The sequence below is a fragment of the Papio anubis genome, chromosome 18 (assembly GCF_008728515.1).
Source record: "Papio anubis isolate 15944 chromosome 18, Panubis1.0, whole genome shotgun sequence".
Lineage (NCBI taxonomy): Eukaryota > Metazoa > Chordata > Mammalia > Primates > Cercopithecidae > Papio > Papio anubis.
The window spans coordinates 44985564-45013330 of NC_044993.1; the positions used below are offsets into that span (position 1 = coordinate 44985564).

Below are 27767 nucleotides of genomic sequence, written 5' to 3' on the forward strand. Positions count from 1 at the left end.
CACCGTGCGGCAGGGGAGGGACTGGGAGCCAGAAGCTCGGCATGGCTGACGACGTGGGCCTAGAGACCCAACTGTGTTCCGAGCAGTTCGGGTCCGGGGAGGCACGGGGCTGCCGCGCCGCCGCGGACGGGAGCCTGCAGTGGGAGGTCGGGGGCTGGCGCTGGTGGGGGCTCTCCAGGGCCTTCACGGTCAAACCCGAAGGACGAGATGCGGGCGAAGTGGGGGCTCCCAGGGCCGCCTCACCACCCCTCTCCGGGCTCCAGGCCGTGTTCCTGCCGCAGGGCTTCCCTGATAGCGTCAGCCCGGACTATTTGCCCTACCAACTGTGGGATTCTGTGCAGGTCAGCTCGGTCGTCTGGGGCAGGGGACAGTGCAGGCCACCCCTCCCTCCCCAGTTATGGACGGGTGACTGAGGCCCGGAGCCGAGCGGGCGGGATCCGACATGCCCCGTACAACAAGAACAAGAACAGATGACGGCACTTAGACCGCCACGCTCCTGCGCCCGCTTCTCACCCTACTTGTTTTCTTCTCCAGGCCTTTGCTTCCAGCCTCTCCGGCTCCCTGGCCACCCAGGCAGTCTTGCTGGGCATAGGGGTGGGGAACGCAAAAGCCACTGTTTCAGCTGCCACGGCCACCTGGCTCGTGAAAGGTGAGCTGCACCCCCGGAGCCTCACGTATTGCTGCTCTCAGCCCTGCCTTCGCTGGGCTCTTATGTGTATATATGTATGGACTCGTGCCCCATTAGGTAGAATTCAGGCAGGTCTCCCCATTGATTAGAGCGGTGCTTTGTAACCGAGTCTTACTGCCGACATCTGGAAGACCCTCATCCCACTCACCAGCTTGGCAGCCGCACTCCATTCCCCACACAGACTTCTGAGTCTAAATCATCTGGATCCCAAATCCCGTCCCCTCCCCTTTATCCCTATTCTCTTTGTGGAAGATTGCATGAGAATGCGATTGATTGAATAAAACTGCCCGCTGCCCAGGATAGGGGAAATTGGTGAGCTCCAAAAAAAAAATATTTGATTGGTCCTGAGTAGAAGGGAGGAGAGCCTGGAAAGAATGGAAGGTATTGTGTATGCTCTGGGATACCAGATGATGCTGTAAATAATAGAGTGACTATCTGCTGAGTGTGTACAGCTTTTAAAAAATTGTTTAAGGAAAGAAAAAAAAGATACAGTTTGGTACCATGCCACCCAGAGAGGGAAATAGAACAGAAAAGGGAAATCGTTACATGTTCTACAGGAGGAGGTCCCATGGCTTTTGCCACTGTCCTTTGTCTTTCACTACTGCTCCCAGGGGATATTAGGCTGGTGCAAAAGTAATTGTGGAATTTCTTTGTTGTCGTTGCCATTAAAGGTAATGGGAAACCCGCAATTACGTTTGCACCAAACTGATACATCAGCTCTAAGGGAAAGCTCATTCCGTTAGTAGAATCAGTCTGGCCACATCCCTTGTGAGCCTCTCTGGATTTTTTTTGAGAAACAGGAGCCTCTTGTTTACATCTTTACCATTAAGACTGAGAAAACTGGGCCGGGCGCGGTGGCTCACAGCGCTTTTAATCCTAGCGCTTTGGGAGGCCGAGGCAGCCGGGCCAACATAGGGAGACCCCCATCTCTATTTTTTTTTTTTAGACTCGTAGTCTCACTGTCTGGAATGCAGAAGTGCAGTGGCACAATCTCAGCTCACTGCAGCCTCTGCCTCCCAGGTTCAAGCGATTCTGCCTCAGCCTGGCAAGTAGCTGGGATTACAGGCGTGTGCCACCCTGCCCCGCTAATTTTTTGTATTTTTAGTACAGAGTTTCACCACGTTGGCCAGGCTGGTCTCGAACTCCTGACCTTGGGTGATCCATACACCTCAACTTCCCAAAGTGCTGGGATTATAGGCGTGAGCCACTGCACCCGGCTTATTGGCCGTATTTTTGGAATGCATTTGGAGCTTGGGTCAGTAGTTGCTGTTTTCATGTGATACTACCAGCGTGTTGCCTATACAGATTGAATATCCCTTATCCAAAATGCTTGCAACCAGAAGTGTTTTGGATTTCAGGATTTTTTTTGGATTTTGGAATATTTTCATGTATATAATGAGATTTGTTGGGGATGAGACTCAAGTCTAAACATGAAATTCGTTTATGTTTCATATATACTTTATACACATACCTTAAAGGCAGTTTTATACAATATTTTCAATAGTGTGATTGAAACAAAGTTTGTGTTCATTGATCCATCAGAAAGCAAAGATGTCACTGTCTCAGCCACACATGTGGACAATCTGGTTGGTTGACCTCCCCATCATTCCTGACTCTGAATGCATATGCTATCAAGAAGCAGTCATTTTCTTATACCTATTCACACATAAGTACTTAACAGTATAAAACATGATACACCACTAATACAGTGAGAAATTGTGTGTTCAGGGTAACTAAGCAGCACAGCAGGTCACCAGAACACCTGTATCAGCTTCTGAACCACAGCAGCAGCAACAAAAACGGCAGGCTGTCAGTCTTCAGCTGTTTTGATGAAAAGGTTACTGGACACCATATTTTATTTTTTTAAGGTGAGAAGAAACAGAAGCGGTTGAAGGACAGGAAGTGGGTCTTCTAGGGATGAGGAAGTGTTCTGCTGGGTGGCTTTTTAAAATGTTTCCTCCAGAGTCATTTGCCTCATTAACTGTGGTTTCTATCTTAGAAGTCTCTCTTGGATTCTATTATGAATGTATGCTGCTCTAGTGCCTCAGTAATCCCCTCCCACATCCTCACCATACTGTCTATAGGCACTTTTTCTGCAGTGTTAACAACGTCCTCTTCATTGTCACTGTTACCATGATTGCCTTGATTCAGAACTGAAGGGGGCCAGCCCCTCCACACCTGTGGGTATTTCTTGTCAGGACGAGAGACTGAGAAAAGAAATAAGACTCAGAGACAAAGTATAGAGAAAGAACAGTGGGCCCAGGGGACCGGCACTTAGCATGCAGAGAACCGGCACTGGCACTGGTCTCTGAGTTCCCTCAGTATTTATTGATTACTATTTTCACTGTCTCAGCAAGGGGAATGCGACAGGAAAACAGGCTGATGGTGGGGAGAAGGTCAGCAGGAAAACATGTGAGCAAAGGAATCTGTCACAAATAAGTTCAAGGGAAGGTACTGTGCCCAGATGTGCACGTAGGCCAGATTTATGCGTCTCTCCACCCAAACATCTCAGTGTAACAAAGACTAGCAGAGCAGCATTGCCGCCAGCATATCTCGCCTCCAGCCACAGGGCAGTTTTCTCCTATCTCAGAATAGAACGAATGTACAGTCAGGTTTTACACCGAGACATTCTGTCCCCAGGGACATGCAGGAGACGGAGGCCTTCCTCTTACCTCAGCAGCAAGAAGCCTTCCTCTTTTACTAATCTTCCTCAGCACAGACCCTTTACAGAGTGTTGGGCTGGGGGACAGTCAGGTCTTTCCCTTCCCACGAGGCCACATCTCAGACTGTCTCAGTGGGGGAAACCTTGGACAATATCCAGGCTTTCTTGGGCAGAGGTCCCTGCAGCTTTTCACAGTACATTGTGCCCCTGGTTAATCGAGACTGGAGAATGGTGATGACTTTTACCAAGCATACTGCCTGTAAACATATTGTTAACAAGGCACATCCTGCACAGCCCTAGATCCCTTAAACCTTGATTGCATACAGCACATTTCTGTGAGCACAGGATTGGGGCTAAAGTTACGGATTAACAGCATCTCAAGGCAAAACAATTTTCTTAGTACAGATCAAAATGGAGTTTCTTATGTCTTCCTTTTCTACACAGACACAGTAACAGTCTGATCTCTCTTTTCCCTACAAGAACAGTTTGTGCTGTTTCACCATTGGCTGTTTCTACTGTTGGCATCGTGTCTGCACTCCCAAAAGCTATGGATTTTGGAGCATTTCAGATTTTAGGTTTTTTTGATTAGGAATGCTTAACCTTGGCCAGGCATGGTGGCTCATCCCTGTAATCCCAGCACTTTGGCATTGGGGGGCCAAGGTGGGCGGATCAGTTGAGGTCAGGAACTCAAGACCAACCTAACCAATATGGTAAAACCCCATCTGTACTAAAAATACAAAGATTAGCCGGGCATAGTGGCACATGCCTGTAGTCCCAGCTACTCGGGAAGCAGAGGCAGGAAAATCACTTGAACCCAGGAGGTGGAGGTTGCACTGAACCGAGATAGTGCCACTGCACTGCAGCCTGAGCAACAGAGCAGTATCCTGTCTGAAACAAAAAAGGAACGCTCAACCTTTAACTCAGACAAGTTATTAATAAAAATTAAAATCATTTTAAGATACGAAAAAAAAAGGGGGGACAGGTGTGGTGGCTCACGCCTATAATCCCAGTACTTTAGGAGGCCAAGGCAGGTGGATCGCTTGAGGTCAGGAGTTGGACACCACCCCGGCCCACATGGTTTAACCCCATCTCTAACAAAAAACACAAAAATTGGCCTGGCGTGGTGGTAGGCACCTGTAGTCCAGCCTGGACGACAGACTGAGACTCTGTCTCAAAGAAAAAGGATGAAAAATCTACTTTAAAGGCTTCTTGTTTTTTTTTTTTTTTTTTTTTTTTTGAGACGGAGTCTCGCTCTGTCGCCCAGGCTGGAGTGCAGTGGCCGGATCTCAGCTCACTGCAAGCTCCGCCTCCCGGGTTCATGCCATTCTCCGGCCTCAGCCTCCCGAGTAGCTGGGACTACAGGCGCCCGCCACCTCGCCCGGCTAGTTTTTTGTATTTCTTAATAGAGACGGGGTTTCACCGTGTTAGCCAGGATGGTCTTGATCTCCTGACCTCGTGATCCGCCCGTCTCGGCCTCCCAAAGTGCTGGGATTACAGGCTTGAGCCACCGCGCCCGGCCTAAAGGCTTCTTGTTATTGGCTGGGTGCAGTAGCTCATGCCTATGATCCCAGCACTTTGGGAGGCCGAGGCAGGCGGATCACCTGAGGTCGGGAGTTCGAGACCAGCCTGACCAACATGGAGAAACCCCGTCTCTACTAAAAATACAAAATTAGCTGGGCGTAGTGGTGCACGCCTGTAATCTCAGCTGCTCAGGAGGCTGAGGTGGGAGAATCGCTTGAACCTGGGAGGCGGAGGTTGTGGTGAGCCGAGATCGTGTCATTGCACTCCAGCCTGGGCAACAAGAGTGAAACTCCATCTAAAAAATAAATAAATAAGGCTTGTTATCAATAGTAAAAGAAGTTCTCAGGATTTTACAAGCTCATTTTCATCAGACATGGGAAATTTCTGTGCAGAGCTTCATATGAGAAAATTACTTGGAATTTTTTGATGTGATCATTTTCAGTTACATGTCTCTCAGTGGAACATGATGCTAAATTGTCATGAGTAGCAGTAGTAATAAAACTTGTTGCTAATATTTTGGCAACCTACCTTAAGCCACACATTTTGTACCATTATATGTATCTCTGCAGCAGCCATATTAGTTAGCTACCATTATTCATTTTTTAGATGGAAAAACAGACAAATTTTTTTGTGTGGTTATGTAACTTATCCAGGGTCACTCAGGGCCATGATTTTGACCCAGGCAGACTTATTCCTGTGTTCCACTCTTAACTACCACACTCTTGCCAGCTAAGATTTTCAAGTGGAGCGAAGTACAATTGTGGTCATTCCTTACTAGGACTCAGATGTTTCTAGATCTTACAACTTGGCTAATTGTAAATGAGGAGGGAAAAAAAGCAAGTGGGAGTTAAGTTTTCTATTCTAGTGGACAGTATTGACTCAGATGATAGGGAGTATATATATCATTTGTCCTGTAAATGCCTCTGATGATCTATGGAAAGGTAGCATAGGCTCCCTTTCTGCCAGGTGACCCAAGGAGGACATACACCTGAGTGGATACAAGTGTGTAGCCAAAGGGAAGAAAAATAGAGTCTGGGTTGGGCATAGTGGTTCATGCCTATAATCCAAACACTTTGGGAGGCCAAGGCAGGCAGATCACCTGAGGTCAGGAGTTTGAGACTGGCCTGGCCAACATGGTAAAACCTCGTCTCTACTAAAAATACAAAAATTAGCCAGGTGTGGTAGCGCATGCCTGTAATCCCAGCTACACAGGAGGCAGAGGGAGGAGAAGATCTTGAACCCAGGAGATGGAGGTTGCAGTGAGCCAAGATCACACTACTGCACTCCAGCCTGGGCAACAGAGCGAGACTCCATCTCAAAAAAAAGAAAAATAGAGTCTGCCCCACTGGACTCCTTCTCAACAGGTAAAAGTAATCCTGCCATGTTCACAGTCACTAAGTTGATCCAGCACCAGAATCTTGAATGGCACAATGATGATTTTGCCAAGAATATAATGTACTTGAAGGGAAGAGGTTAAAGTGAGTGATGGGAGGCCTGTAAAACCACCTTGTTGCATATTACTTCCAGGGTCAGACAGGACAGAAATGGAGAAACAAAGCAGACCAGATGGCAGTAGCTTGGACCCATGCTTTCCTTCAGTGAGGTAGCCCCAGCTGATGGTGGCCGTGAGAGAGGGCAGCCCCAGTGTGGCCATGTCTTCAGGTTCTTCCAGAGAAGCTGGAAATCCATATTTTCTTGTAAAATGCCCCAATTTTATTCATCAATCTAATGGGAGTCTCAGTGAAAGGGAATGATCCCTCCCAAGGTCTCAGGATCATTGTGAAGATGAAAAGGCACAGGTATTTCAGGTGTGCACCGGAGCGCTTACTGATTTCCCTCAAGTCCAGGGTGGGCAAGCATGACTCAGTGCCCAAGAAGGCTCTGGAAAGGGGAGAATGCATCTGCTCTCAGTGGAGAATGGGAGGGCTGGCCCAGGTCATCGCATTTATGTTTTGTGGAAGCTCCCAGCCCTCGTTCCCATAACGTAGTGTCCTTTCTCCTACATCCCCACCTCAGGGTCAGTGCCCTCAAGCTCAGACAAGTCCAAATCCTCTCCCCATGGTATCTGTCCTCTCCCATGTCCACTGTATGAGTCTCTCCCAGGTGTCTCATTCTAAAATATTCCTGCCAGGCTTAATGGGTGCTACTCTCTGTATAATGGATGGTCCAAATTGACAAATTTTTTCTGTAAAGGGCCAGATCTTAAGGCTTTGCAGACTTTATAATCTTAGTTGCAGTAACTCAGTTCTGCCATTGTCTTGCAAAACCGGCCATAGACAATCTGTAAACAAATGGGCATGGCTGCATTCCAGTAATACTTTATTTCCAAAACCAGGGAGTAGTAACAGTTTACTGATCCCTGGTCTAAATCAGTGTTTTCTATACTGATTGCTGTCTGCTCTTTGGCTGGATTTTGATCGTGGAATCATCTCGGTCACTGTGGTCATGAAGTACTTGGCAGAGAGAGTTAGGTAGCCAGAAAGCATTGGTTGTGCAAACGAAGGTCCCACTGATTCCAGAGACTTCTCTTACTCTGCCCAGCCTACGGAGGCCTGTCCCTCTGCGGTGCAACCCCAGCTGCAGTTCAAATCTTTTTTTTTTTTTTCCCTGAGACTGGGTCTTGCTCTGTCACCCAGGCTGGAGTGCAGTGACGTGATCATAGCTCACCGCAGCATTGATATCCTGAGTTCAAACCATCCTTCCACCTCGACCTCCCAAGTAGCTGGGTCTACAGGCATGCCACCATGCCTGGCTAATTTCTTTCGTACTTTTTGTAGAGATGGGGTCTTGCTGTGTTGCCCAGGCTGGTCTTGAATTCCTGGCCTCAAGCGATCCCTGGGCCCAAACCCCCTGTAATCCCAAAGTGCTGGGATTATAGGCCTGAGCCACCATACCCAGCCCAAATCCTTTTATTTATTTATCCCATAATAACCATCTGTGAGCCACCTGCCCAGCCTAACAGCTAGAATAGGTTAGCAATAACCTTTGAATTTCCACTTAAGATTTCCTGCTTTTTTGAATAGTTTTACCAAATAGGTAAATATTCCTAAGTGCTATGTTGTTTAGTTTTAAGTTTAGAGCTTTACGAACTGTGCTGTATGTGGTCTTCATGAGTTATTTTCATACAAGAGTTTAATAGTAGTGTTCATCTATGAATGAATGCCTCTGGGTGAATATACTAGAATGTATGTATTCTGTCAGTCAACATTCGCATTATTCCCAGGTTTTTTGCTGTTGTGAACAATTCTGCAAAGAACGTTTCTTGTCCGTGTCTCCTAGGGGACATATTGAGGAACTGCTATGTGTAGGCACTTCTGACCCCGTCATGCAGCTATGACTGTCCGCAACTTCTAGTACCAGATTGAGTTCTCAAGGGCAGTGACTCAGGGTGAACTGGCCAATTCAGTGCCAGGGTCTGCCAGGCCCCACAGCTCCCACACCTCTTCCTTGCTCCTTACCCGTGCCTTCTCTCCCCAGATTCAACCGGCATGCTGGGCCGCATCGTCTTTGCCTGGTGGAAAGGGTGAGTTTGTCTTCCCGGCCAGCAACTCTGGCAACTCTTCCTAGTGGGGGTAGTAATGATAGTAATAGTATTGCCATTAATTTTGATTGTAAGGGTTCCATGAGATGGTCTATGCAAAGTGCTTAATGCCTGTGGCATCGTACATAATAGGGCTCAGTAAACGCTAGCCACCATTAACAGCTGTAACGGTGCCCCCTGAGCCTCTGTATGTTGTCTCTAATCCTTACAGCAACTCTGTAGGATGGGGTTGGATATGTACATTTCATAAATGTGAATGAGGGAAGTTACTTGCCCAGACCATACAGCTTATAACTAGCAAGACGGGATTTGAACCTGAAGCCTGTGCTTTCCATGGTATTGGGCAGTTCACTGGGCAGAACCTTCAACCAGGCTGTGTGTTCAGGATCTCCTTATGTGTGTCTGATACCCCTCCCAAGAATATTCCCATTCCCTCCAGGAGATCTCACACTGAGACTTGGGCCTAATGCTGCAAATCCTGAGCTGGCCTGGGGCTGCAGTATCCTCCTGACCCTAGAGAAGTTGTTTCCAAGTGTTTGTGCACAGGGCAGGGAGTCACTGTCTGACGAAAAGGGCAGGTGAGGTAGTCATCCACGGTGTTATGTAACAGAAGTACCCTAGGCCTGGATGTCGGAGCCCGGCTCTCTTAGCCTTTTCCCCCACTGTTCATGTGATCCAGGGAAATCATATCCCCTATCAGGGCTAGTTGTCTGTAACATGCAGGGTTACACACTCAATGTGATGTTTACTAGTCCAAAATACACTCGCTGGGTACCCTTACTCTAAAGCAAGAAGAACGGGGAGAGGCAGAGGAACCCGGGGAGAGGCAGAGGAACCCAGGAAGAGCCTCCCTCTAAGGACGGACAGAGGTTGGGGAGCAGCCACAAGACAATCAGGGTTTTCCTTGGTAAATCATGAGTTCATAAGCGGGAGACACTAGGCAATCAGTCAGTCACTGAAGATCCTCCCAGCTAATGGTGGCATTTTAGGTAGCAGTGACCGGGTGTGGGGACAGATGTCTGTCTGGGGGTGTGGATTTTCCTGAGCTCTTCAGACTTTACTGTGGTCCAGGACTCCCCCAACTGCCCATACGATGTGTTTCTTCTTAAATCCACATTACAACAACCTCTCCTCCCCAACAGGAGCAAACTGGACTGCAACGCCAAGCAGTGGAGGTGAGGAGGAGCGGGGATAAGGGAGGAGAGTCTTCCATTATGAAAGTCTCCTACCTCTGACCTCTAACCTCTGATCCCTCCCCAGGCTTTTTGCGGACATCCTCAATGATGTAGCCATGTTCCTTGAGATTATGGCTCCTGTATACCCAATCTGTTTCACTATGACCGTCTCCACCAGCAACCTGGCCAAGGTAGCCACCTGTGGGGCACCCATCTGCCCAAGACACCTGCCTTGGTAGTGTGTGAGTTTACCTGGGCTCTGTGTTCAAGCCACTCTGAGAAGAGCAAGAAAGTTCAGATGTTTCTACTCAAACCCAACCATCCTTTCTGACCCTCCTCCAGCCAGACAGCGTCTAGTGCCCCAGAAAGTGTAAGGCAATGTCTAGAGCCACAGGACTGGGGAGGGAGCTCCGAGCTGAGAAGTGGAAGGGGGTTGTCCAACGTCAACATTTGGGACCAGCTTCCTTGACTTCCGTTTGGTTCTTTCAGTACAGTATTTATGGAGTGCCTGCTGCATGTTTGGCACAGAATGTGGCCCCCTGGCTTTGGAAAGAAACCACACATCATTGCTTCAGTGTTTGTGGAATTATAGGTACAGGTATTCCAAATGAGAAATGCAGGGGCTTGCAAGAGAGTGAGGCGGGGATTCCAGCCTGGTCAGGGAGTGTAGGAAGAGCTCCCCTGAGCCTGGGTCCTGAAGATGGAGTTTAAGGTGCAGGGCGGGTGTTCTGGGCAAAAGAAACAGCACAGCTTCAGGTCCGGAGGCAAGATGGAGATGGAGCACAGACCGCACCGTGAGCTGGGGGACATGTCGGGTGCAGGTACACTCTTCCTCCACGCCAGGCTGTTGCCCGCACAACCTTTACAGCTTGGTCTCATCCAAATGAGGACACTGAGGCCTGGCGTGGTTCAGCAAAGAGCATATCCTGTCAGAGTTAAGTACCTGGCCCAGAGGAGAAACTCAAAAAAATGGAAGACCCATTCCAAGGCCCGTCTATCAACTTAAAATCACATTAGGGCCATGCTTCTCCATAAGCACTGGCATTTGGGTTACAACGGTTCCTTATGGTGGAGGACATTTAGCTTCCCTGGTGCAGGCCTAAATGCTATGAGCACTCCTAAACAGGGTAGGAAAACCCAGAGAAAAGCACGGCTATAGCTGTGGACCGAGGGTTGTGCCCTCTGGCTTTTGCTTCAAACTCTGCCTTTGGGGCCTCAGTCTCTTCATCTGTCCAACAAGGGAATGGAACAGGGCCATGAGCTTCCCTCTGAAGATGCCTCTCTAGAGTTCCCCTCTCCACAACCTCCATGTCCAGCTGCACCAAGAGAAGCCAGTTTGGCTGTCATCCATGCTACCGCCACCACCACTGCCACCTCCTCCTCCTCTTCCCCCTTCCCCTTACCTGTCACCTTCAGCTGAACCTTCAGTTCTATTATTTTTCCCTCCTCAAAATCTCCAATCCATTCTCTCCTCCGTCTCCCTGTCACCACCTCTCACTGCTGAGAGAGCACTGTTGCTTCCCGGGTAGCCTCCCTGCTGCTCCCCTCTCAGAGCAGCCTAGTGATCCTTTCAAAGAGAAAAGTGATCAAGTCACTCTGCTGCCCCATTGCTCTTAGGGAAAGACCTTCACCAGCCTTGCCAGGCTCTGCGTGGTCAGGTCCCTGTCAGCCACTCTGCCCTCACTTTGTCCCTCGTTCCTCTGGCTTTGGAACAGACTGTTTCCTCTGTCTGCATATTAACTTGTTTATTTATTATCTGTTGATCTATACGCTCCATGAGGGCAGGGCCTGGGTCTGACTTGTATCACAGCACTTAAGTCTATGTCTGGCCTCTAAAAGAGCCCTCAGCCAGGGGTGGTGACTCACGCCTGTAATCCCAGCACTTTGGGAGGCTGGCATGGGAAGATCTCTTGAGCCCAGGAGTTCCAGGCCCACCTGGGCAACCCAGGGAGACTCTGTATTCAAAAACTAAGGATAAATTAAAATAGTAATAAAAGAGCTTTGATGAACTCAGGATGATTGTGGGTGACTAGTGACCCTCCTTGATGAGCTTTATCCTGCAATCTCAGAGGGAGAGATCTGGGCGCCCTGGGAGGTCAGGGCCATCAGTGTAGGTTTCGACAGCTTTCACTGGGGCAGGAGGAGAGTAGAGGAGTTACAGGAGGCAGATGTAAGCATGAAGCTGGAAACCAACCTGAGCCTCCTGCCAGCAATGGGGAGGGTGTGGCCAAAGCAGGAGCTGGAGGGCTGGGAGTTCTGGGATGAGAATGGTCTTTGGGCCTCCACCTTGGAGAAGGAAATTAAGTTTCTGTGAGGCCAGTCCCCAAGGTGGTAGTGGCAGGTGGGACTCCAGTTTCCTAGAACAGGACAGGGAAGTTGAGCCTAGGGGGCATCCAGGTGAGAAGTAGATACCAAGGACAGCATTCAGAGTTTGGTCAGGGCCAGGTTTTCTCCAGCTGGTCTGAGTGCCTGTGTTACCAGGACACGTGTCTCCACCAACCTTCTCTCTTCCCCTCCCCACCCAGTGTATCGTGAGTGTTGCTGGTGGGGCCACTCGGGCTGCCCTAACGGTGCACCAGGCTCGGAGGAACAACATGGCTGACGTGTCAGCCAAGGACAGCAGCCAGGTGAGCGCCAGAGCTGGAGGGAGGGCGTGGGGTGGGGAGGGGACGTGGGGAGAAGCCCCTGAGTGCCCTGGAGGGCCCAGGAATACACAGGAAGAAGTGTGGGTGCTCCCTGCTGACTCAAGATACCCAAGCAGGAGTAGGGTTTGGGCTCTGGTGGCAGCAAGTCTGAGCTGATCTTAGGCCCTGCCCACCACCTGGGTGGCTGAGAGCAAGCCCTCAGCCTTGCCCTCTCCAGACCCCACCTTGCAAGCTGGATGTTCTGATCACATGAGGCCCCACATGTCAAGGCAGTTGGCAAGTCAGAGGCACCCAGCACGTGGGTTTGCTGGGTCACTGGCTGGGGCCTCCACTCAGCAGTTTAGCAGGCCTGCTGGCCCAGCCCCCCTACCCGCCCCAGGGAGCCTAGAGTTGGAGTAGGGACACCCCTAAGGCTGAACTCTGCATGGATTAGACCTCCACAAACCCCGTGCTGAGGGCTTAACTCTCTCGCCTGTCATCCTAGCACTTTGGGAGGCCGAGGTGGGAGGATCACTTGAGGCCAGGAGTTTGAAACCAGCCTGGGCAACCCAGCGAGACCCCATCTCTACAAAATATATAAAAGAAACGCTAACCAGGTGTGGTAGTGCACACCTGTAGTCCCAGCCTCGAGCCCAGGAGGTGGAGGCTACAGTGAGCTATGATCACCCCAGTGTACTCCAGCCCGGGTGACAGAACAAGACCCTGTCTCAAAAACAAACTCTCACACCAACCTTGCGAGGTAGGTACTACTTAGCCCTGGTTTACAGACGAGGAAATTAAGGTCCAGGGAAGTCCCAGAAGTGTGAGATGGTTTTCTTTGACGCTGAAGCAATTTAGAAACTGCTGTTCTATGCATTCCTACTTTCTGGCCTTCTCTTCCATTATTTGGCTCAATAGTCTTAACCCAAGCTAATATTTATTAAGCACTAACCATGTGCCAAGTATTTCATTTCTGGGAACTCTTTAAATTCTCACAGTGGGCATGTGCAGTAAATGCTCATGGTTGCCTTAGTACAGATGAGGAAATAAAGCATGAAGAGGTCCCATCTCCCTGGGGACCCCTGGGGAAGTCCCTTCTCTCAGGATGCTCAGGCTCATTCCACCCATTGTCTCTTCCGAACCTAAGTCCACAGGCTGTTAAGGAGCAAGAAGGAAGCACAGCACAGGCCCCTCACCACACGACTCCCGGCTCCATGCCTGCTGTCCCTCGCCTGTTCTCTCGCTGGCCCTCAGCCCTCACCCTAAGCCCAAGCCATTTTTCCCAAGGCCCCAGGGCTTCCTCGGTCCACAGAGTCGGGAACGTATCCAGGACCAACCTGGGAATGTGTCAGTCCCGCAGCAGACCCCAGCTTTCTGCCGATGCAGCTTTGCTGTCACTGGATGTGGCCACTGGAAATGACTCTTCCCACCTGGGAGAGAGGAGGTCCCTCTGCTCCTTAGCTTCCAAGGTTCCTGATCCCCAGTTTCCTGCCACACCCACAGCCTTTATTCCCACAGCATACGCCCTTCCTGGGTGGGGAGCTGGGTGAGAAGAGCTCTCCAGTCTCAGGTCCTCTCTATGCCAGGACCAGCTCTACCTGGGAGCCCAGCTGTCAGGGGCACTCATCCAGACTCCACTCTCAAGATGAGTTGGGGGCAGGTAGCCTGGGGTCCCCTAGGGTGATCTCAGTCCAGCCATCAGAGTGTTCTTATAACATCGATACACAAGGGAAGAGGTGTGGGTCTTGTTCCTTTTCTTCCAGGGTGGTTCCTTGACCCCTTTGCAAATTTATCTGCCAGTTACTGCATACCAAAGGAGCTTGGTGGGAGGGGAGCAGTCAACTTAAAATCAGTAGATAAAAGTTATTCCAGCTCATGCCTGTTACCCCAGCACTTTGGGAAGCTGAGGTGGGGATCGCTTGAGCCCAGGAGTTCGAGATCAGCCTGGGCAATATAGCAAGACTCATCTTCACCAAAAAATGCAGTAATAATCAGTGGAGGCGTGGTGGTAGGATCACTTGAGCTCAGGAGTTTGAGGTGGCCATGAGTTATGATTGTACCACTGCACTCCAGCCTGGGTGACAGAGCGAGACCCTATTTCTTTAAAAAAAAAAGTACACATTAGTAAGTGCCTGAGTGTGGGTCTATTCTGGTGACTTGCAAGACAAAGATGACGCGTTCATGGGTATTCCAAGGGCACCTACCTGGGCAGAGAAGCAACTGATACACATATATGTATTTAGACAGGGTATCACTGTGTCTCCCAGGCTGGAGTACAGTGGTGCAATCATGGCTTAATTGTTTTTTTCTTTTTTGGAGACAGAGTCTTGCTCTGTTGCCCAGGCTGGAGTGAAGTGGCGTGATCTCAGCTCACTGCAACCTCCACCTGCCAGGCTCAAACAGTTCAGCCTCCTGAGTAGCTGGGACTACAGGCACACACCCCCATACCCGGATAATTTTTTGTATTTTTAGTAGAGACATGGTCTCACCATGTTGCCCAGGCTGGTCTTAAACTCCTGAGCTCAGGGAATCTGCCCACCTCGGCCTCCCAAATTGCTTGGATTACAGGCATAAGCCACTATGCCCCACCAAATTTTTAATTTTTTTGTAGAGATAGGGTCCCACTATGTTGCCCAGGCTGGTCTCAAGCTCCTGGACTCAAGTGATCTGCCCACCTCAACCTCCCAAAGTGCTGGTACTACAGGTGTGAGCCACCTCGAGCTGGCATCTTTTAAATGATAGTTTACCCACCAAAAACTAAAAATTTACTCCCACTGCAGTAGGGAGCCCTGGGAGGTTGTGGAGCAGGGAGGATGGGGTGAAAGGCACTCAAGGGTACTCAGTGGCCTGGAGGGGCACCCTCCAACTCCTACTCCCTCTGCCGTTTTCCAGGAGACGCTGGTGAACCTGGCAGGGCTCTTGGTCAGCCTCCTGATGCTCCCTCTGGTGTCAGGTTGCCCTGGGTAAGCTGCCAGCAGGGTGGGCAGGAGAGCCCCAGCTGGGCCTCTGCCCGTCTCGGCTACCTCACTCTCTCACCCCAGCTTCAGCCTTGGATGTTTCTTCTTCCTCACTGCCCTCCACATCTATGCCAACTACCGCGCGGTCCGATCCCTGGTCATGGAGACCTTGAACGAAGGCCGGCTCCGGCTGGTCCTGAAGCACTACCTTCAGAGGGGAGAGGTACTCGACCCCACTGCAGCCAATCGCATGGAGCCGCTGTGGACAGGTGACTCTGCCCCTTGTCTCGGGTCCTGTGTCTCAGCCTCTCCCACTGCCTAGGCGTCCTGACCCCAGCTTCCCACAGGTTTCTGGCCAGCTCCGTCTCTATCCCTGGGAGTCCCCCTACACCGCTTGGTCTCCAGGTGAGTGGCCTGGCGTCTCCCACTCATCACCGCTGCCACCCACACTCCCCGCACACACCCCTCACTCCAGTTACACACTGGCCTCCCTGGCAAGGCCCCACCTCTCTGTCCTGGGTTCTTCATTGCTGCTGAACAGACATGGGGGCAGTGTGGGTGTGTGAGGGAGGAAAGGGTGTATAACATGAAGCAGATGGAAGGGATGTGTTTGAAAGGTGAAGGAAGAATGGGCAGATGGGGAGTTTGGATGACTGGATATAGGAAGAAAGGATAGATTTGGGTGTGTGGGTAATGGCTGAGGGAGAGAGGAAGCGAGGGGCCCCGAGTGAAGCCTGGATCATTTCGGTTCACCGTGGGTGGCTGTTCAGTGGCTGGTTGGGCATGCCTGCCTTTGCTGTCCTCCACCCCCACTGCACTCTCCTCTCCCCCACAGTGTCTTTGAGCTGCAACAGCTGGTTGAGGGGCACCAAGAACCCTACCTCCTCTGCTGGAACCAGTCACGAAGTGAGTGTGCCTAGTTCTCCCAGCCTACGATGCACCCTCCCGGGTCAGCCTCTCATTCCTCCAATCCAGGGCCCCCAGCTCTGGGCAGTTTGGAGGCTGCGTGTTCTGGGGGTTGCTCTAGACCATTCAAATTACAGCTGCAATGCCCCAGTGAAGTTCTCTTCACCCCTGTGTAAAACGGAGCTAACGGTACCGCCTTACTCCCTGCGGTGTTTTTATGAGGATCAGATAATGTGACTGCAAAGCGTCTTATATATTGCAGCACTCTTAGTAAGGCTGTGATCTTTGCTGTCGCTGGGAAAACCACCCTTCTCTCCCGTCCTCGGTTGCCTCTTGGGTAAACAAGTCCTTGAGTGTGCTGGTCTGCTGGTGAGTGTGAAAAGGCGCTTATTCTCACCAGCCATTAAAGAAATGCAAAATAGACCCAGCCCAGTGAGCTGCTGTGAAGTTGTATTTGGAAACTGGTCAGTTTGGCCCAAACATTGGGGAGCAACAGATGAATTGGAAAGGAAAGGGTGAGGTGCTGGCCTTCCATGCCAGGCCAAGGTCTCGGGGCAGACAGGGGAAGCAGGGTGATGGGATCGAGGGGGTTTGGAAGGTTTCCATTCCCTGATACCAGTCTGTCTCTGGGTCCCTCCAGACCAGGTACAGGTAGTTCTGAACCAGAACGCAGGCCCCAAGACCGTCCTAAGGGCCGCCACACATGGGCTGATGCTTGGGGCCCTGCAGGGAGACGGACCCCTTCCAGCAGAGCTGGAGGAGCTGAGGAACCAAGTGCGGGCAGGTAAGTGCCTCACAATCTAGACTGCTGATGCCTCAGGGCGGGGAGGAGAGGGGACAGACTCTGTCCTGCTGGAGGATACAGAGCTTCTGGTTCTGCACCCCCGCACCCAGGTCCTAAGAAAGAGAGCTGGGTCATCGTCAAGGAGACACACCAAGTGTTGGACATGCTGTTCCCAAAGTTCTTGAAAGGTAACATACCTCAGCTCATGGCTGCTTGGTCCCTGAAGCCTTGTCCCTGGGGGCCCCACCTTCCCCCCACTCCCACCCTTCCATCTGAAAGGTGAAAGACTTGGGTTCTTGGTCCTGATGCAGAGGCTCACACCTATAATTCTAGCGCCGTGGGAGGCCTAGGTGGGCAGATTGCTTGACACCCTGGCTGGGCAACATGGTGAAAACTTGTCTCCACAAAAAAATACAAAAATTAGGTGTGATTCTGCACTTGTGGTTGCAGCTACTCAGGAGGCTGAGGTGGGAGGATCACCTGACCTGGGAGAGGTCGAGGCTACAGTGAGCCATGATTGTACCAGCCTGGGTGACACAACAAGATCTTCTCTCTCTCAAAAAAGAAAAAAAAAAAAAAGACTGCCGAGCACAGTGGCTCACACCTGTAATTCCAGCACTTTGGGAGGCCAAAGCAGGCAGATACTTGAGCTCAGGAGTTCAAGGCCAGCCTGGGCAACATGGTGAAACCCTGTCTGTACCAAAAATATAAAAAAAATTAGCTGTGCGTGGTGATGCACGCCTGTGGGACTGTCAGGAGGCTGAAATGGGAGGATCACTTGAGCCTAGGAGGCAGAGGTTGCAGTGAGCCCAGATGGTGCCACTGTACTCCAGCCTGGGTGGCAGAGACCCCCATCCCCCCCCAAAAAAAGATGGGTTCTCCCTGTAATCCTAAGTTTAGCACTCAGTTTCCCTGTCTATAGGACGGACAGCTTAGAATGGTCTCTGAGGTGGTATCAGCGTGGACAGTCTGTGTAATCCCCATTGGCATGTAGGAAATGGGAGGATGGAGTGGGGAGGCCCTCACATTGACTGATGAGGACGTTTTGTCTGGTGCCTGTTCCATCCCAGCGCTCTTCTGCGTGCCATTTCAATGAATTCTTCCTGCAGCCAGGTGTGGTTTCAGCCTCATTTATGCCAGACTCACCCAGCAGAGGCAGTGGGAGCCCCAGTAGTGCACAAAGCCCGCACCCAGCCTGTGCCTCTCCTTACCCTTGTCCCCAGCATTCCTGGCAGCACCCATGATCTCTCCCCAGGACTGCAGGATGCTGGCTGGAAGACCGAGAAGCACCAGCTAGAGGTGGATGAGTGGAGGGCTACATGGCTTCTGTCTCCCGAAAAGAAGGTCTTGTGAGCGGCCCAGACAGAGGCCCAAGCCCAGGACAGGAACCTGGAGCAAGGACACTTTGGCCACAGCAGGACAGGGGAAAGGCAGCTTTATTTCTCCTTAGGGCAACTGCAGCGGGTGGGCCAGGCCCTCATGGGAAGTGACTGCCAATCAGATGCAGTGGGCCCCAGGCAGAGGAAGGCTGGGAGAAGGAGAGCCAGGACCTTCTCACCGCACTGCCCCTTCCCCTTTTCTGGGGAGCACCGCAGGCTCCTCCCGACCACTTCCTGTGAGGCTGTGGCTTATAGTGTCCAACACAGTTGGTCTTAGGCATAGAAGCCCCAGAGGAACACAGCCACCGCCATCATGAGCAGGGCATTGAGGTTGACCACACGGGCCCAGCTCGGGTCCTCACTGATGTCCTCCAGCCGCCTGGTTGCTGCCACTGCCTCCTCCTGGGTAAGGGGCGGAGGACTGCCCACCCCACCCCTGCTCATTCCACAAAACCAGAGCAGGCACTGACGTAAGAAGCTTGGTGCCGGGGCTTGGGGCTCTGGGGGAAATTGAGGCCCTGCAGTTAGTTTGCGGGAACTCAGCTCCCCCAGCCCCACCTGCCGGCATGGTGCCCTACCATCCATCTCCATGGCACGCTCTGGGCACCCATTCTGTGCAGGGAGTGAGGAGCCTTCCTGCTCATCAGCATCCAGGTCCTCCCGTTCTTCCTTGCTGTGCCGGAGACTGAAGACCAGGCGGTGGAGCTGGGGAGGGTGGGAGCACGGACTAGGTGGGAGTTCTGTACCCCCATGCCCGACCCTGAAGTCTCTTGCACACCAGCTCGTCACTGCCTGCCCTACCCACCTCTGTTGAGACCACACAGCCAGCCCAGGCTCAACTCATGCCAACTCCATCCTACATGGCTGCCCTGTGCTCTTGGGGTAAACCCCGAGCCCCTGAGCTTGTGTTGACAGCCGTTGGCCCTGCTCCCCCAGCTTCATCAGCTCAGGTCCCCTGTCTACACCCAGATGGTAGCGCTTGCGACCCTGGCCTGGCAGTCCTGCTCACAGTGTTCTGTGCCTGTGTGCTCCCACCCTTCCCTCCTGCTGCTGCGGAATCCCTGTCATCCTTCCACACCCAGATCTCTTGTCCTGTCCTCACCCCACCCTGCCACCATCAGCCCTGCCTGGAGCCACCTGCCCTTCAGCAACAAAACCAAACCTTTTTGTGGGCGTTCAAGATGGTATTGTGCCCCACCAGTCAGATCCTGTGTTTTGAGTCCCAAAGGCCATGCCAAGGATTGGCTCTGGGAGGCTTTAATCACCAACCCATCAACATCAAGCCTCCCCCAGGCCGGTTCAAATAAATGTATTTAAATAAAAATGCTTGCTCTGCAATTGCAACTGCGGCTGGACCCCCAGCCCGCTCCCAACGCTCAGTCTAGAAATTCACGTCCTCCCCACTGTGCACTCCAGGAAGCAGAGGGCAGGTGTAAGTGGTTGCTGTGTCGCACAGTGCTTGTTTGAGGCACCCGGCCACTCACGTGCTTGCGGGGGATGGGCGCGGTGCACAGCGAGACCAGGAGAGTGAGGAGGCCGGAGCAGAGGAACAGCACGATGGCAAAGTAAAGGTAGTGCACGCCGCAGAGGAAAGCCGGGCACGCTGAGGGCTGCACACAGCTGCCCGAGCCGAAGGAGAACTCGGGAATCAGGCGTGCCAGGCCCATCAGGAGGCCCCCGATGAGTCCCCAGAAGGCGCCCTGCGAAGGAAACAGGTCAGCCTGCTCAGGATGTGCAAACCCAGCCCGCCGTCGCCATGCGCGCGTGCCGCTCACCTGCTCATTAACGCGCGGCACGAAGAGTGCCAGCACGAAGACGGCGGACACGGGCGGTGCCAGGTAGCTGGAGACGGCCTGGATGTAATCGAAGAGCTGCCCGCCCTGCGCCGCCTGCACCACGGGAAGCCAGGCCACCGACACTACCACGATGAACACCACCCAGAGCCTGCGGCGGAGGCCGTCGGATCGAACCCCGGACCCTGGACTCCCCTGCGCGTGCGCAAGCCCCCGACCCGGGCTGATCCGTTAGGGAGGAGGGGAGCCCAGGCCGCACCGTCCCACCAGCAGCAGCTCGCGGTCGCCGGCGCTGGGCCGCAGGCGCGTGTAGATGTCCATGGTGAAGAGTGTGCTGCTGCTGTTGAAGATGGAGGCCAGCGAGGACATGAGCGCGGCCAGCATGACCGCCAGCATGAGTCCGCGCAGACCTGCGGGCCGAGGGCAGCCGTGAGGCTGGGGCCACTGGGGGTCCAGGGCGGCTGCAGCTGCGCGAAGGACGACCCCTCCCAGCAGCGGGCTCCGCAGCGAGCTTGCGCCTGTGGCCCGGGACCGCCCTCACCGTTGGGCATGAGCTTCACGACGAGCCGCGGGTAGGCAATGTTGGAGCAGCCCACCTCCGTGCCGCACACGCGCCTGCACACCTCAGGCACCACGCACGCCACCTCGTCTGCCAGAGAAAGGCCACCGCGCGGCTAGGACGGGGCCTGGTCTGGGAATCCCAGGAGGTGGGGACTGGGAATCCTAGCACAGGAGGCGTGCGATCCCCGAAGGGAGGCGGGACTCCGCGCCCAAACTCCCGAGTCTTAGGAGGGTGGCTAAACTGGGAGACGGGTGCCCGGTCGCTGGCACAGGAAAGGGGCGGGGCGGGGACGCGGACGTTACCCGGGTACAGAATGCGGCTGATCATTCCTGGCATGACCATGAGGAACATGGGCGTCAGCTTCAGGTACCCGCACAGGATGCAGCCCGCCTTGATGTGGGTCAGGCTCTTCCCGGCCAGGCAGCGCTGCACAATGACCTACGGGAGGGGCGTTCAGCTGCCCACGTGCGGGCCTCTCCTTGGCCCCGCCCCGCGCCCCGGCTCTAATATGTGCCCCGCCTCTGGCTGGTGAGTGCCCCAAGTTCAGCTGCACGCTCGGAGCAGATGGAGCCTTCTGTCTGGCTTAGCACCACCCTGGAGGGGTTCCCGCCTCTCAGACTGCGCCTTAGACAGTTGTGGGAAAGGCAGGGAGGGACTCAGGCTCCACCCGTCTCGGCTTCGCCCCGGCCTCACTGCAGGCGCAGCCCTGTCTCCGCACCTGGTCGCTGCACCAGTACCATCCCGAGACGATCGTGAGTCCCAGGAGCAGCGCGGGCCACGGCAGATCCCCGGTCACGGGGTGCCGGAGCAGGTGGTAGGAGTCGGGCCGGGGTCGATAGCAGGAGCTGGAGATGTTTCCCACGGCTGGATCCTCGGACACCGTCAGCGAAGTTGCTGCTCTCAGGTATTTGTCGAAGAGACCCGAATACCCGCCCACCTCGTGGAAGGCTGCCGGGTAAGGCCGTCAGAGGACCCTTCTTAGGATCCTTAGACCTGAGAGGCGCGACGGCCCCGCGCGCAGGCCGAGAGCTCCGCGACCACGCCCTTCGCGCCCCTCCCTGGTAGGCGAGCTCCTACCGTAACCCATGAGGATGCAGGAGCCCCCCAGGATGACGAAGGTCTGTACCGTGTCCGTGTACATCAGCGCGGCCAGCCCTCCTGCAACAGGCCGGGGTCAGGGGACAGCCCAGCTGTTTATGTCACAGACAGGCTGGTCTTATCAATAAGGCGTCTTTGCGGGAATTTAAGAGAGTTCCCCTTCCTGGAGAATAAATTTCAAAACGATAGCCCATTCTCGGGGCTCATGCACGCAGGCACCAACAAGCAGGGCTTGGCGGGCAGAGTGTGGCTGAGTTTTAGGGCCAGGCCACACTTGCAGGACCCCCACTAGCAACGCCCTCTAGGCCCCAGTTTTGTTTGTTTTTGTTTTTGAGATGGAGTCTTGCCCTGTCACCCAGGCTGGAGAGCAATGGTGAATTTCAGCTCACTGCAACCTCCACCTCCCCAGCTCAAGCAATTCTCCTGCCTCAGCCTCCGGAGTAGCTGGGATTACAGGCGCGTGCCACCACCTCCAGCTAATTTTTTGTATCTTTAGTAGAGATGGGGTGTCACCATGTTGACCAGGCTGGTCTCGAACTCTTGACCTCGTGATCTGCCCGCCTCGGCTTCCCAAAGTACTGGGATTACAGGCGTGAGCCACTGCTCCCAGCCACCCCCAGTTTTTTCTGTCATCATAGGAGAGGGTGATTCTCTAAGATCCAATACTCAGTTCTGTTCCTTCTCAAGGTGGGGCCCCTCAAGTGGGCCTTGGCACCAAGCCCTGCCTACTCTGGTCCACATCTGACCTCAGACCCCACCCCAGGTCCCTCTGAACCATACTGGGTTTGTCTAGAGGTCTTGGAGACTCGTCAGGTGCACTCTCCCAGGTGTTCAAGGCAGGCAAGAGCTGCTAAATCTTCCTTTTCTCGCAGTCCTCACTCAAGCCCAGCATGGTTTTCTCTCTCTGAACTTCCGGTCAAAATCCAAGAGACAGTGGAAAGAGAGGAAGCCTTTGCTCTCCAAATATTTAGTCCCTTCTCCTGCTTGGACCACACCACACTTCCAAACCTCTCCAGCTTGCTTTCCTCTGGCAACTCCCCAAACCCTGGCCACAGCTGGCAGCAGTGTCCCAGGCCCACTCTTTTTCCTAAGCCCCTGCTGGCACCTGTCACCGTGTAAATCATGGTGATGCCCAGAAGCGCGATGACGGAGGCATAGATGTTCCAGCCCAGAGCCTGCTGGATGAATACAGCTCCGGAGAACATGTCCACCTTTGGGGAGGAGCAAGTGCCAGGTCAGGACCCAGGGCAGTGTCCCTGGCCCACCTTCTGCCCAGACCATGCCCTACTAGCTTCAAAGCTTCCCTCCATTTTTCCAGGTCCCAGCACTGTGGCTAGTGCCCTGGAGACACTCCTTGCAGGTTCTGCCTCCATCATCATAACCCTCACAGTGGTTTCTCCTAGGTGCCACGCCCTCCAGAGTTCTCTAGAGAGCCCACTCATGACTCCGCCCTTCTAGGGCCCCATCGCGTCCGTCACACGCGCTCACCGAGATCTTGGTGAAGATATACAGGAAAAGGGAGAGCACAGATAGGTAGAGGCGGATGCGGCGGCCGCCGAAGCGCTTGCGCAGGTACTGTGGCATCGTGATGACCCCTGCCGTCAGGTACACGGGTGCAAAGAGCCAGCCCAGTAGCAGCACCACGAAGAGCGCCTGCCGGGGGCAGTACTGCTGCTGAGGGTGGCTTTGCCCTCATCCCTGAGGATCTGACCTCTTTGTGAAGGTGCTACTCCAAGCAAGTGACCCTGGAAAGGGCCACATCTGGGGCCCAGAGGACAACTGCAGGCGATGGCCCCAGGGCCCGGGGCACCAAGGAACAGAGCTGACACCCCCCTGGGTTCTTAACTGGAGCCCTCCTTGTCTTCCCAGGTTATCACTCCTGGCCCGTTTCTCCCAATGTTGTCCCTATGTTCATCTAGATATGAACCCCATAATAGACCCCTCAGACTGACCCGAGCCAAAGCCACCCAAACCTTGTGTCCCTCAAGGCTCAGCTCAGTGGCCTCCTCCTCGAGGAAGCCCTGAGCTCAAAGCCTGATCTCCCCTCCAACGGGAGCCTCAGTCCCAGAGCTTTGTATCTGCTCCTCACTTCTACAAAAGGCTTTAACTTGGCCCCAAGTTCCTCACAGACCACAGCTTCAGAGCACATCTGAGCAGGTGCTTCCCTGGCTTTGAGGCTGCTCACCCCACTCAGAGAGGAATAAATGGAAGCTCCTAGAGGCAGTGGCTGGTGCAGGCTGGCTCACATGGCAAGTCAGGAGCAGGACCGACAGTGGTCACCCCTGCACCCCTCTGCTTCCTGGCTGGATGTGTGACCTCCACTCCCAGCCCAACCTCACCCCGCAGGTGGAAAGTCCCACTGCCAGTCTCATTCCCCATTTCCCGGAGTTTGCCCAAGGTGTGACCCTTCCAGATTTTCTCAGTGGGGGTGGGGTTATTGGAAAAAAAGGGCCTCACATTCCATTCGAATCCAGCCACAGCCAAGCCACTTGCAGCGCCAGTCCCTGCCAGGCCCACAAAGTGGCCACTGCCAATGTTGCTGGCGAAGAGAGAGGCCCCAACCTGGGTGGCCAGAGGAGGGAGTGAGCAGGGCTGCTTCTCCAGGCCCCCTCCCGTTCCCAGTCCAGCCCGTCTCACCGGCCACCACATCATGCTGCGTCCTGCCAGGAAGTAGCCGCCCACAGTGCCTCTGTTGGTTCTGCACATGGACTGGGAGAGAGGTGGGGGAGACCTGGGTTTGGGGCACAGCCTTGGACTTCATTAGCGTCCTCAACACATTCCTCAGCCTTGTTTCTGGCTGAAGATTAACGACCCTAGTTTCCCTGATCATTTGCACTGCCACCCCCAACTCCTCCCACTCAGGACAACCCAGGCTCTAATCCCAGTGTCCAATTCCCCAAGTCTTTTCACATATTTTTTCTTTTTCTTCCTTTTCTTTTCCTTCATTTTTTGAGACAGAATCTTGCTCTTGTTGCCCAGGCTGGAGTGCAGGGGCATGATTTTGGCTCACTGCAATCTCTACCTCCCAAGTTCAAGCAATTCTCATGCCTCAGCCTCCGAAGTAGCTGGGATTATAGACACGTGCCACTACACCCAGCTATTTGCATTTATTTATTTATTTATTTTTATATATTTTAGTGGAGACAGGGTTTCACCAAGTTGGCCAGGCTGGTCTTGAACTCCTGGCTTCAAGCAATTCACCTGCCTTGGCCTCCCAAAGTACTGAGATTACAGGCATGAACCATCGTGCCCAGCCCCACATCTGTTTTTAGAGATAAGGTCTTGCTCTGTCTCCTAGGCTGGAGTGCAGTGACATGATCATAGCTCACTGCAGCCTTGAACTCGTGGGCTCAAGCAATCTTCCCACCTTGGCCTCCGAGTAGTTGTGACTACAGGCACACACACCAGCATGCCTGGCTAATTTTCCCTTTCTTTTTTTTTTCTTTTCCTTTTTTTTTTAAGAAACAAGGTTTCATCCAGGCACAGTGGCTCACACCTGTAATCTCAGCACTTTGGGAGGCAGAGGCAGGAGGATTGCTTGAGCCTAAGAGTTCAAGACCAGCCTGGGCAACAGAGTGAGACCCCTCTCTATTTAAAAATCAATAATTTTTAAATAAATTTTTTGGCCGGGCACGGTGGCTCAAGCCTGTAATCCCAGCACTTTGGGAGGCCGAGACGGGCAGATCACGAGGTCAGGAGATCGAGACCATCCTGGCTAACCCGGTGAAACCCCGTTTCTACTAAAAAATAATAATAAAAAAAAAAAACCAGCCGGACGAGGTGGCGGGCGCCTGTAGTCCCAGCTACTCGGGAGGCTGAGGCAGGAGAATGGCCTGAACCCGGGAGGCGGAGCTTGCAGTGAGCTGAGATCCGGCCACTGCACTCCAGCCTGGGCGACAGAGGGAGACTCCGTCTCAAAAAAAAAAATAAATAAATAAATAAATAAATAAATAAGTAAATAAATTTTTAAAATAAAACAGAGATGTGGTTTCACCACGTTGGCCAGTGTGGTCTCAAACTCCTGGCCTCAGTGATCCCCCTGCCTTGGCCTCCCAAAGTGCTGGGATTACAGGTGTGAGCCACTAGTCCCGTCCCAGCTCCCCAGGATTTATCGTGCGTGGATTTGGCTTGACCTTCCTGGGGGCCTTGGATATTTTCTGCTGGTCAGCCAAATGTGGCCAGGGGAATGATACCCCATTTAGAATGTCGACCCTGATGAAAATCCATGGACCCCTTCAGCTAGCACAGTCCCAAGGTGGGAAGACAAGGAAGGAATATTGGCTGGGCCTTCCTGAGGCCCTCCAAAGACCTGTTTGCCCCCAGGCCTAGGTTTCTCCTTCAAAGATCCAAGCATCATTCTCCCACCCTTGGCCCCCTGAGACTTTTCTCCCAGGCCCCGAAGCCAGCAGCCCCCAGCAGCACCCCACCCCCAACTTCTTACCCACAAGCCAACACCAATGACCAGCAGGAAATATGCAGCAATGACTAGAATGTCAGCAGGATTGTCGATCAGGGCCCTCTGGGCCCCCAGCTCTGGTGCCGAGCCTGCCTCTGTGTGCTCCTCCATTCTCCCCAGGATCTGCCCCATCCAGGGACCAGCCCCTGGATTCCCCCAGGGAAGGATTAATGGTTACCTCAGGGGCACTGAGCCGACAAGTCCCCCAGGTCTCGTTCCCGCTCCCCAGCTTTGTTTAGCTGAATCAGGTCATATCAAGGCTGAAGGCTGGTCCTGGGGAGCTGGGCCCTTCCAAGTTCAAGAGCACTCCTTCCTGGGCCTTAGCCTCTGCCCTCTTCCCTGTGCCCCAGGCTCAAAATCACCTCTTTTACTCCCTAAAAATGCATTTCTTCCTTCTTAGCTAAGCGAGCACCCCTGGATTTAACTAATCCAGAGGAATCATTTTCAAACCCAAGTCTGACAGGGCCACTCACCCTCCTCAGGAACCCTCCATAGCTCTTAGTACAAGCTCTTCAGCCTGATTTCCAACCCCAGCCGTGCCCCAGTTCCCGCTCATCCTTCCCCCTGCTTCTCCAAACCAAATCTAGAGGAAATCAGAAATCCTTTCCCACTCCCTTAACCTACCCAGCCCAGATTTTTGCTTTTTGCTTTTTTTGCCCAGATATTTTTATCCCCACCAAATCCTTGCACAAACTGTGTCTTCTGTGTAGAGCGGTTCCCTGTCTCCCAAATGGCCAACTCCTATTCAGCTTTCAGTACCCAGCCTATGTCGCCTCTTGAAGAAAGACTTCTCTGCCATTTCTGATGCAGTTCTGAGCACACTGTGTGGCCCTTGCCTGGGTCCAGGTCTGTCTTCCCAACAAACTAGAGCCTCCTCAAGAGCAGGATTGGTTGGGTGTGGGGACTCATGCCTGTAATGCTAGCATTTTGGGAGGCTGCAGCGGGAGGATCACTTGAGCTCAGGAATTTGAAACCAGCCTGGGCAGCAGAGTGAGACCTCGTCCCTTAAAAAAGAAATAAATAGGCCGGGCGTGGTGGCTCACGCCTGTAATCCCAGCACTTTGGGAGGCCGAGGCAGGTGGATCACAAGGTCAGGCGATTGAGACCATCCTGGCTAACAGGGTGAAACCCTGTCTCTACTAAAAATACAAAAAAAAATTAGCCTGATGTGGTGGTGGGCACCTGCAGTCCCAGCTACTCGGGAGGCTGAGACAGGACAATGGCGTGAACCTGGGAGGCGGGGTTCACAGTGAGCCGAGATCGTACCACTGCACTCCAGCCTGGTCGACTGAGCAAGACTCGGTCTCAGAAAATAAATAAATAAATAAATAAATAAATAAATAAAAATAAATAAAAATTTAAAAGAGCAGGACTGATCTGATTTATCCCTGGAGTCTCATTGCTCAGCACAGGACTGGATTCAAGAAGGGCTAGGCTGGTTAATATCTGTATGTCTACCTTTCTAGAAGAATGGTCCAGACTTGAATGTTAGGAGACAGTTGAAGGGAAGTCCTGCCTGATTATGGCAGTGATGGTCATCCCAGAGATGGGAAAAAGAGAAAAATGCTTTCAGTGTAATATGACAGAGTTTGGATGGAGGAGTACCTTAGTTTGGGTTCCT

At 53.0% G+C, this 27767-nt stretch overlaps 2 protein-coding genes across 3 annotated transcripts; one reads left to right on the top strand and one right to left on the bottom strand.

Annotated features, from left to right (window-relative positions):
• On the top strand, positions 1–19570 carry C18H16orf58 (chromosome 18 C16orf58 homolog). Its single transcript, XM_003916810.5, has 13 exons — positions 1–341; positions 535–649; positions 8349–8394; positions 9555–9587; positions 9673–9778; positions 12113–12214; positions 15104–15174; positions 15253–15437; positions 15516–15573; positions 16004–16074; positions 16715–16858; positions 16969–17046; positions 18114–19570. Exons 1-13 carry the CDS (start codon positions 42–44, stop codon positions 18209–18211), a joined length of 1407 nt encoding a protein of 468 aa, XP_003916859.1. The 5' UTR covers positions 1–41; the 3' UTR covers positions 18212–19570.
• SLC5A2 (solute carrier family 5 member 2) lies at positions 18277–26421 on the bottom strand. 2 transcript variants are annotated; one of them, XM_003916809.5, is made up of 14 exons: positions 26132–26421; positions 24328–24399; positions 24148–24252; positions 23179–23343; positions 22796–22901; positions 21670–21750; positions 21311–21540; positions 20895–21030; positions 20572–20679; positions 20290–20440; positions 20013–20181; positions 19722–19937; positions 18816–18942; positions 18277–18737 (listed from the first exon to the last, which is right to left on the bottom strand). In XM_003916809.5, exons 1-14 carry the CDS (start codon positions 26276–26278, stop codon positions 18511–18513), a joined length of 2040 nt encoding a protein of 679 aa, XP_003916858.2. In that variant the 5' UTR covers positions 26279–26421; the 3' UTR covers positions 18277–18510. The 2 variants fall into 2 exon arrangements, with proteins under 2 accessions (XP_003916858.2, XP_009194589.1); XM_009196325.4 differs by having other exon boundaries at positions 18277–18942; positions 26132–26394.
• Between the last annotated feature and the right edge of the window lie 1346 nt (positions 26422–27767).

Excerpts from the sequence above, each read along its gene's own strand:
- SLC5A2 (XM_009196325.4), bottom strand. The coding sequence starts at position 26,278 with ATGGGGCAGATCCTGGGGAGAATGGAGGAGCACACAGAGGCAGGCTCG. Across the intron at positions 23,344-24,147 it reads TGGCTGGATTCGAATGGAAT|GCGCTCTTCGTGGTGCTGCT; the intron begins GTGAGGCCCTTT and ends TGCCCCCGGCAG. Across the intron at positions 19,938-20,012 it reads TGCCGCGCGTTAATGAGCAG|GGCGCCTTCTGGGGACTCAT; the intron begins GTGAGCGGCACG and ends TTTCCTTCGCAG.
- C18H16orf58 (XM_003916810.5), top strand. The coding sequence starts at position 42 with ATGGCTGACGACGTGGGCCTAGAGACCCAACTGTGTTCCGAGCAGTTC. Across the intron at positions 15,175-15,252 it reads CTGGTGTCAGGTTGCCCTGG|CTTCAGCCTTGGATGTTTCT; the intron begins GTAAGCTGCCAG and ends CTCTCACCCCAG. Across the intron at positions 16,859-16,968 it reads GAGGAACCAAGTGCGGGCAG|GTCCTAAGAAAGAGAGCTGG; the intron begins GTAAGTGCCTCA and ends CCCCGCACCCAG.